Source organism: Molossus molossus, unplaced genomic scaffold, assembly GCF_014108415.1.
Source record: "Molossus molossus isolate mMolMol1 unplaced genomic scaffold, mMolMol1.p scaffold_m16_p_26, whole genome shotgun sequence".
Lineage (NCBI taxonomy): Eukaryota > Metazoa > Chordata > Mammalia > Chiroptera > Molossidae > Molossus > Molossus molossus.
Genome location: NW_023425362.1, coordinates 74,737 through 84,335, shown reverse-complemented (window position 1 = coordinate 84,335; position 9,599 = coordinate 74,737). Strand labels below are relative to the sequence as shown.

General features: G+C 55.2%; 1 protein-coding gene across 5 annotated transcripts; it reads right to left on the bottom strand.

The window, feature by feature from the left end:
* Positions 1-314: 314 nt before the first annotated feature.
* On the bottom strand, positions 315-9,599 carry RABL2B (RAB, member of RAS oncogene family like 2B). Of its 5 annotated transcripts, none has more exons than XM_036278205.1 (9): positions 9,539-9,599; positions 8,530-8,672; positions 5,802-5,831; positions 4,845-4,924; positions 4,120-4,199; positions 1,995-2,106; positions 1,658-1,755; positions 1,241-1,324; positions 315-1,087 (listed from the first exon to the last, which is right to left on the bottom strand). In XM_036278205.1, exons 2-9 carry the CDS (start codon positions 8,634-8,636, stop codon positions 1,007-1,009), a joined length of 672 nt encoding a protein of 223 aa, XP_036134098.1. In that variant the 5' UTR covers positions 8,637-8,672; positions 9,539-9,599; the 3' UTR covers positions 315-1,006. The 5 variants fall into 5 exon arrangements, with proteins under 5 accessions (XP_036134098.1, XP_036134099.1, XP_036134100.1 ...); XM_036278206.1 differs by having other exon boundaries at positions 9,551-9,575; XM_036278207.1 differs by lacking the exon at positions 9,539-9,599 and adding an exon at positions 8,901-8,959.

Sequence of the window (9,599 nt, the reverse complement as noted above, 5' to 3'; positions counted from 1 at the left end):
GGTGAAATTGTAAGCATCGGTAACTTAAGGGGGAAACATTTGACTCCCCAAACTTGTTCTGTTTAATACACTCAGTGGCAGTGAAGTGGTCTCTGTTCCAGTAGCTCGAGAGCTAACCTGGATAACGTAAGGTATTGGGACACAGGGACCAGGGCAGAAAGAACTTGCAAGTTCTTTCGTGTTGTTGGTCCAGTGAAATCCAGACCCACAAAATATACACATGCTCAATGTTGATGTAATTAAACCTTTACTGTAAAAAAGAAAACAGAAGAAATAAACAAACACAATGAAATGGTTAGAAGTCGGCCGTGAAAGCACTAGTGGGCCAGTCCTGGGGGGAAGGGGCTCTGCTCCCTCGGGCAGCCGTCCTGGGGACACAGGACCTCCTCCGAGGTGGGGCTCTCACAGGAGGCCCTTCCCAGTGTCTCCCACCCGAACTGGTGCCACACGGCCTGCAGAGGCTGCGTCGGCGCAGCACCAAGCACGGCGCACCTGCCCACGGGGCTCACGGGGCTCACGGGCTCACCTCACCGGCACCATGTGCTGGCTGTGCCTACACAAGCCCCGAACGCCTGTGGAAGGAGGCTGTCTGCGCACAACCATTCCGTAAAAGGTGGTTGGGGGACTGACGGTGAAAAGGGGGCTCCCAAATTCTGCACAGATGGGGCTGGAAATCATGACCTTAGGGGCCATGCGACAGACAGGCCCTGAGGTCTGTTCCGGGAGACAAAACAACAACCTGAATTTCCTTTTATTTAAGAGACACACAAAGCAGGTTCCCTGATTCTCTTCACCATCCGACCCTGGGAGGGGGATTATGATCCCCAATGCTGCGTCAGGGTCTGGTGTGGACGGACCTCTCACGTGTGTCAGGGTGCTTGCTGGTGCCGACCCGTTCATGCCCCAAGTACGGGCGGGCAGCTGTGGAAGGGCCGGGTGTCGCGGGCCAGGGAGGTCTCTCAGTTCTAAGCTGCAGGGCTGCGAAGGGAGGGAGGTCTCCGCAGACTCAGGAGGGGGGCAGGCTCTCCGTGCTGGCAGCCTGCTCCAGGCCTGGCAGGTCCTGCTCCTTCTGCTCCAAATCAATGTTCTGTGGACAAGGTTTCAGGTGAGGCCTGGCCAGCGCTGGCCGTCTGCAGTGATACCTCTAGGGGTGCCTGCAAAAGCCACGCGGCTGGCTCCCACTCCACACCCTCTGAAGAGAAGCCGCTTCTGTGACCCCCAACACTTGGGCCTGACCTACCTCAAGCTCCTGCAAAACCTCATCCATGAAGTCCTGGGAATTCTGCTTGTAAGACACTGCTAATCGAATTGCATCATTGAAGAGCTGGGAGGAGTTGGGGGCAGAAGGAAAACAACAGCCATGGGTGCCAGTGACCTGGGCTCTGCTGGCCTTGGACAGACTGGCCCCATCCTAAGTCCCCACAACACTGCACCCCTAAAATCAGCAAGGTCACTCATCAGTTCACCTTCTTCCCACCACTCTGACTCCACACGGTCCATGGGCCCATCTGCTCCTCTGTCAATACCTGCAGGGACCCCTTCCTGTCACAGGCCCAGGCCGAGCCCCAGTGCCCGCCCTCTCCACCCTGCAGCCGGCCCTTCTCTTGCTGGCTTCCCTGGTCCCTTCATCACCTGGCTGTGTGACCTCCACCATTACCTTCACAACGTTGGTGCCGTCAGCAGCCGAGACAAAGTACAGCGGCAGGGAGAACTTCCTGGCAAAACTGAATCTTTTTTGGGTCATCTTCATGTCTGCTGTAGAGAGAAGGCAGGATATTGGCCTTCTCATCCAGGGAGAGAGGGGTCTGCAGGGTGGATCACCAGAGGCCCCTTCCAGAAAGTGGGGTCTTCACTGGGAAGGGAGTGAATACATGCAACCAAGGACCATGTCTTGGGAAGGATGGATCATTGAAGAATCACGGCCTCAGAAAACAAGAGGAGACGCGTGGTGGGACCCGAGGAACCGCTGACACCAGATGCAGGGACGGCCCTACCATCGATTTTATTGGCCACCACGACGCACGGGATCTCTGGCCTGAACGCCCGGAGTTCTGCGTACCAAGTGCCCAGGTTCTTGTAGGTGACTTTCCTCTGTATATCAAACACCTGCAATAAGCACAGGAAGACCGCTCAGGTGTCACCATCTCCACACGCCCCAGTGACTAGCCCACAGGTAGTGGGCACATCTCAGGCTTGGGAACCCTGGCTGGGTCCCTGCTCCGACCACAGAGGCTGTGCCTGTGCCCGCCCTTCTCAAGAAAGCCCCCCCGAACTTCCGGTTCCAAAAATGGTTTTACAAACCTCTATTCTTTTTTTAATCGTCACCTAATTTTATTTACCCTTTTAAACCTAGTTGTATCGTCTTACTAATCAAGTTTGTGACACACTGTAAACTTTTTCCTTAGTCTATTATTTTTCCTGCTTAAACTGGTTTAAAATTCCTTTGTAATAATGTTTAGTGTTTCCAGAATTTCCCTTTAGTTACTTTTATTTACTTGTAATTCTAAGCCTTTGTTTAATCTTCTGTTCAGTTTGCATTTTGAACTTTTAACATTTTATAGCTCATAATTTTATTAACTTTTTGAAACTTGTGGTTTCTTCCTACTTTGAAATACAGCCGGAAGCACAAGCACTTTGAGTCGCTGCTGCGGGGACCCCCCAAGCCCCTCACAGCAGCTCCTCAAAGAGCAGCCTCCTGCTTCCAAGCTGTCCTCTGGCATAACCCACCGCCACACACGCCGCCGCACAGCAGCGGGCTGCAGCGACACGCCTCTCGCCTGCTGGAACGGCTGCTATTACTTACAGCTCGCCCAGCCCTCCGTGGGGGCAGCACGAACCAGGCCCAAGGCTGTGGGTGCTCACAGTGGGCACACCCAAGACAGCAGGAGGCTCTCCCCTGGTCCACTGCTGGCACATGACCAGGTTGTCTTGAATTCCCAATAAAGACTTCCTTTAGCCTGGCCAGGTGGCTTAGTGGTTGAGTGTCCAGCCATGTACCAAGAGGTCACCAGTTCGAGTCCTGGTCAGGGCCCAATTCCCAATGGGGGGCATGCAGGAGGCAGCCAATCGATGTTCTCTCTCATTGATGTTTCTATGTCTGTATCCTTCTCCCTTCCTCCCTTTCTCGAGTCAATAAAGAAAAATAAAATTGAAAAAAAAAAGAAGATGACTTCCTTTAACGCGTGCTTGTAATGAAACTCCTGGGATCTGCTTCGCACCAGGCTGCCTCCTGTGATCACCATCCAGCCGCCACCCTTTGCCCAGGTCTGCTTTCTGGAGCTTCCTCTCCTTGTTGTGGGGGCTGAGGAGCCCTTCTGCCAGGGTTTCAAGGTGGAGGGTGGAACCCCAGCTCCCTCTGGGACTACGGGATCCCCCTGAGGTTGTCAGAGGCAGGTGCTGTCTACCTGCCAGGCCGTGCAGCAGGCTGCAGCTGTGCCAGGCACATACAGGCACCCGGCCTCAGGAGAGGGTCCAAAAGGAGCCCATGAAGGTGCGTCAGAGGAGGAGGTCACTCCCAGAGAGAAAAAGGAAGTAAGCTCAACGCTCTCGGGGCCAGTACAGAGCGAAGAAAGGCTGGGAGCCCCTTCCCAGGTCTCGAGGGTCACAGATGCTGAAAACGCAAGACTTTGAGTGTGACTTACGCACAGTGCTGCCCTCACAGCTTACCGCCCCCTCGTCTGTTCTGTCCCCTTGTAGGTATTTGCTTCACTTCAAGGGCTTTTGTGCTTAAGGGACAGTAGGGCCTGAGCGTGGGGCCAGGGAGTTCTCGGGCAGGTCCTGGAGGACACCGGCTGACACGAATCTTCTCTCCCGGCCCGGCTCTTCCCAGAGCTGAGTTTGATGTCCTGCCGTGGCACTATTATCCCGGCTATAAGGTGCAATGCAGGAGACTGTTCTAGACAGTAAGATGAAGGCTGGAGAAGAGGGGGCTGGTTTGGGAGGGAAAATCCCTAGAGAACCGCAGGGTCCTCCCAGCTCCAGCGTCTGACCCTAGTGAGCAGCACCCAGGGACAATCATGGGAGCCCTTGGGAGCCTTCTGAGTACTGCTGAGCCCCTTGCTCCTCACCCTCAGGCCAGGCTTGCCCAGGGCCTTGCCCGCCTCCCAGCAGCTCTCGTACCATGATGCAGGCGTGCGCCTTGTGGTAGTAGGAGGCGTGCATACTCTGGAACCGCTCCTGGCCTGCTGTGTCCCAAAAGTCTGCAACATGAACAGAGCTGACTGCATAACGGGGCTGGAGGGCAGAGACCCTGACACCTCCACGCAGGGGTCTGTGCAGAAGCACAGGGACACGGACACCACCAGCTTGCCTGTGCGTGTTCTCAGGACCCAGGGAGCCTGGCTGAGCCAGGAGAGGCCTGTGCACACCTGTGTGTCTGTGGGTGGGTGAGTGAGAGGAGACACAGGCCAGGAGGATGGAGAATGCAGACGGGAAGCCCCAAGAGGGAGAAGGTAGGTGCTCCCCTTCCCCCAACCCTCAAGATGCAGGGCCCTCCAAGGTGGAAGTAGGCCAACTTCCCCCATGTGGTGACTACAGATGGTGAACACGGTCAGGCAGGATGTGAGGCCTGGCCAAGGGGAAGGTTGTCACCTCACGGAAAGTCACAGCTCTTTGTGGAACATAATATTCAGATGCTGGCTCAATCAGAACACCAGGACGGAGCACAGGAACAGAGCCCTGCGTGCTTCCTCCCCCTCCCAGGCCTCCAGGTTCTCAGCGTCCTCCCTACCACCCCCTCCTTGCATTCCTGCTGGGGTCTCATTCCCTCTGACTCTCTCATGGGCCTTGTCTCTCCTTCTGCTGCCCTGCCCGAGAGCCGGAGTCATCGGCCGTGTGCTGCTTACCCACAAGCACAGTCTTGCCGTCCACCGTGGCTGTGTGCTTGTACAGGGTCAGGGCGTACGTGGACAGTTGCTGGGGCTGGCTGCCGTCAGATTAAGGAGGAAAGAGGAACAAACAGGGAGGGAAGGAAGGTTCTTGGTAGAGGGGGTGGTGGGGTTGTGATGGAATGGGCCTCTTCTCTTCTTTTCTTTCTGGTGTATTTAGATTTTAAATGGAATGCAAGCTGAGACAGGATCAGCCTCAGATATCGCTGGCACCAGACCCGGAAGGTGGCGGGCTGAGAGATAGGCAGAGTATCGTGACCATGAGGTCCGAGGGGACCCTGGAATGGAATTTTACCGATCGGCTGTCATAAGCAGCATCACGTCATTGGAAAACGCAACTTCAGCGATATAGGCTTCCAGGGAAGAAAGACTCCACAAGCCAGACAGCTGACCGGCTGTGGACTGCAGTCTGCTGTGTGTGAAACCCCAGCAGAATACCTGGGGCTGATCCTTCCTGAAGTTGCGAGATGCTGGGGCTGGGCGGTGGGCCCTGAGGAAGAAGCTGGGACACACAGGTGGGCGGATGTAAGGGAGACCTGATGGAAGGTGAGGCCAGACACACTCTGACTCCCCGGGGGTCCGGGGCCTCTTCTTGTCACGGTCAAACGTCCTAGTTGCCAGGCAGCGCGCAGCACTTCATGGAAGAGAGAGGGACTAGCACCTTATATTTTATAAAGCTCATTCACACCAGAGAATATTTAAATATTAGGGAGCCCAAGCTTTGAGGTCAGAGAGGCGAAGTGATGCTCACAGGGATGCAGGCATTTGACCAGGTACTATCAGCCCTCTACCACCCTCGTTATCTCCCCTGCCCCTCGTCCCTGGACCCTGGAGCAAAAGGGTGGGCAGCGGGTGGGCTGGCGGGGGGGGTGGGGAGGCCTCAACAGCAGGAGCATTTCCAACCCTGAAGGATACAATCCGTCCATGAGAAATCTCTCCATGAGCCTGTAAGGAGAACATGCATGATGGTCAGGCGCGTCCCCCAGGTCCCCCAGCTGGAGTCACCTGTGGCTCCCCCCTCCCAGTCACTCCACAGCCACACAGGTTCCTTGGAAGAACAATGCCCAGGACCTCCCGCTTCCTGACCCCCTGAAGTTCCTGCATCCACAGGTGCTCTGCCTGCAGGCAGGCACCTGGAAGCTGGTCGCCAACAGCAGAGGAAGGAATCCAGACCCGCCGTCTGAGCTCTGCTGTGTGTCCCGATCCTGCCTGAACGATCCAGTTAGTGCTGTCCCCCCTCCTCCACATCCGGAACCTGGGACTTGCATGACTCTCACCACCGAAGAGCTCACTTTGCTACACGTGTGTGCACCAGCCCTGCAAGGCTCAAACCCATTCTCTGCCTCTGCACACGGTGGACACCACAGTCAGCCCTGTTTTATGCATGGGAAACCGAGGCCAGGAAGGCTGTGTCCTTCGCCTGAAATCTGTCCCTCCAACATTCTGCAGGTCCTCCAGGGCTTTGGTTAAATGTCACCTGAGCAATGAGACCTTCCCTGAGGATCCTATTTATGACAAGCAGGCAAGTTCTATCTCACTGTTACTGTATCGCTGCCCTGCAAAAAGCACCTCCCTCAGAGAGTGGAATGCACATGAAAGCAGTTGTTCAACGTTTACGTTATGACGGCATCCCCAGAACCTAGGTCAAAAAACGTTCGACTGTAACCCCCGTTCGACTGTAACCCCCGTTCAAACACCACAGAAAACCTGCAGCCATGCCCTCGCCCATGAGCACGGGCTGAGTAAGGAGCCTACACTCCCACACGCTGGAGGCTGTAATGAGGCTCCCAACATTCCCAAACTGGGTGGGTGTCCAACAAGGCCAAGTAGGGAGAGGACTTCCTTTCCTACAGATGTAATGAGGCTCCATCACCCCAAAGTGTCTGCTGAGGCCAAAGCAGCCAGGCCTGGCCAATGTGGACCCTTGCACCAGGGGGTCGCTGGTTCGACTCAAGGTCAGGGCGTGTGCCGAGGTTGTGGGCCAGGTCCCCAGTGGGGGGTGTGCAGAGGGCGACCAGTTGGTGTTCTCTCTCATCCATGTTTCTATCTCTCCCTCTCCTTCCTCTCTCTCAAAAACCAAGGGTGGCAGGTGGGGGTGGCGCGACGGCTCCTCTTCCCCAGCTGAAGCAGCTCCACAGGAAGCCAGCTCAGACAGAGGTTTAAATAACAAGATATTCAAAATGTCCAAGTTTCAGCAGAAAATCATCTGTCATACCCCGAAACAGGAAACCCTCCAACAGAATGCACAATGACAACCAGCAGACGCAGCACTGTGATGATCCAGATGTCATGATCATCTGACAAGACTGTCAAAGTAGCTTCAAAAAACGCACCGCTGATTAGGTGCAGATGTGCTTGATGTAAATGAAAATGCAGTCTCAACAAAGGACTATTTTTCAACACAGAAATAGAAGATATAAATAAGAACCCAATAATAGGAAGCATTAACATCGTTAAAATGTCCGTAGTGCCCAAAGTAACCTATAGATTCTTCAGAATTCCTATGAAAATACCAGTGGTGCATTTCACAAAATTTGAACAACAGCAGTTTTGGGAAAGAAGAACAAAGTTGGAGGAATCACACCACCTGATATCAAACTACACTACAAGCCCATAGTAATAAAAACAGTATGGCACTGACATAAATCAATGAAACAGAATAGATAGCAGAAATAAACCCACACCTTTATAGTCAATTAACCTATGACAAAGGAGGCAAAAATGTACAATGGGTTAAAGACAGCCTCTTTAATAAATGGTGTTGGGAAAACTGGACAGGTACATGCAAAAAAAAAAAAAAAAAAATAGACGACTTTCTTATGCCATACATAAGAATAAACTCAAAATGGATTAAAGACTTGCATGTAAAACTTGAAACCAGAGAACTCCTAGAAGAAAACAGGCACTGAACTCCCTGACATAGCTCTTAGTAATATTTTTTTGGTATGTCTCCTCTGGCAAGGGCAACAAAAGAAAGAATAAACACATCAAACAACCAGAGCTGCCCTGGGTGCTGTGGCGTGAATTCACGAAGATGGTCTGAAACCAGTAAAGCCTTAGAGAATCATTCACAGTTACTTGAGTCCAAGGACATGTTAGTAAAAGATGCAGGTGAAAAGCAACGTGGTTCTGGAGCACCTGGGAGGGAATGCGACACCAGACTCCTGGTTGGGGCAGGTCCACCCTCATCCTGTGAACACAGAATTGGATGTGTGCCCTCGCTAGCTCCAGACAGATGAGAAACAGGAGCACAGCTTCTGGAGACAAGTTGCCAGCACTGCGGAGCCTCCATCAACTCTGCATGTGGGGAGTTCCACATCTGTGCCTATAGGCTCTGATGTCAGTTAAAAGAATAAGCCCATCTTCACAATGCGTATGCTCAACCTCCTCACCCTGGACTGATTCAGTGGTCTCCAGTGACCTGCCCCACACCGTCTTACAGTGCTGATGGGAAAAGCTCAATTTCCTCGGTCCTTTGACTTGACCCCATGCTGACATGATGCTCTGCTCCCCTCACCTCCCCAGTGCACACCTGGGCTCCAGCCAAGACTACTCCCACGAGTCCCACTGTGTCTCCAGAGGACTTTTCTAGTAGCCTAGACCCACTCTGGGCCCGGTCTTCCTTCCCAGTCTCCCAACATACTTGGATTTGCCCACAGCACTGTCCCCCAGGCAGATGATTTTCACGTTGTCATCAGCATCGTATTTCTCTTGGTCCAGCTCACAGGGTTGGGCTTTGTCCCTGGCCATTGGCCCCTGGCTCAGCTCAGGGAAGGGGGCTCTTCTCTGTATGGACAGGGGAGAGAATGAGCAGATGAGAGGGGCCCAAGGACACACTGACATCCTTCTCTACTCATCACCACCTGGCCGCCACCTGCTGAACTGCGGGTTGTAATCTCAGCCCCAACAAGATGCTCTCAGGGTGGTTGACTCTGCCATCTCCTTACTACAGCCACGCTCACGGGCCACACCATCCACTCCCAAGTGCAAAGTTGACACACACGCTTTTCTCACTTGTAAAACGGACACAAAGCAGCACCCATGTCCTATGATCGTTGTCAGACGGTCTGGCAGAGTCCCGATCCTGAGCTGTCATCACTGACAGGACGACAGCCCCCCCGGCCGAGCCGTCCCTGTCCCCTGTCCCCTGGATCTGTCCCCCCCCCACCCCCAGTCAGCAGCGGCCTCCACGAGGACATTCCCAAACCTGCTGCTCCAGGGGCTTCACCTCTGCCCGGTTCAAGTCTTTCCTAAATGCAAACCAAAGTGGTTCCCTCCCCCACAGTCCCTCTCGGGCCAGGCTCGGCTGTGCACCGGCCTGCCCGGCCCGGACGGGGACAGGCACACGCGGGACACGGCCCCGTCCCCACGCGAGCCGGTCGCCCCCTCAGCCGCTGGTCCTGCGACCAGCACCGAGCGCCCCCAGCGCCCCGCGGAGCTCGCCGGGCGGAGTGCGTGACGGCACCGCAGCAGGTCGCGGCCCGGCCGGAGGCTGAGAGCGGCGACGGCAGGCGGTGCCGACCTTGTCCCGAGGCCTGGGGGCCGCCGCCCTCACTGCACGACCGCGCGGGGGCGGAGAGGGGGCCTCCCGCCCACCCCGCCGGCCCGGAGCCCGCCGCCCTCGGAGCCCGCCCGTCCCCACCCGGGCTCACGCTGCGCCGCACCCGGCTTCCGACTCGGCGGCGTCCCTGCAGCTGCTACGCAACCGCGCCA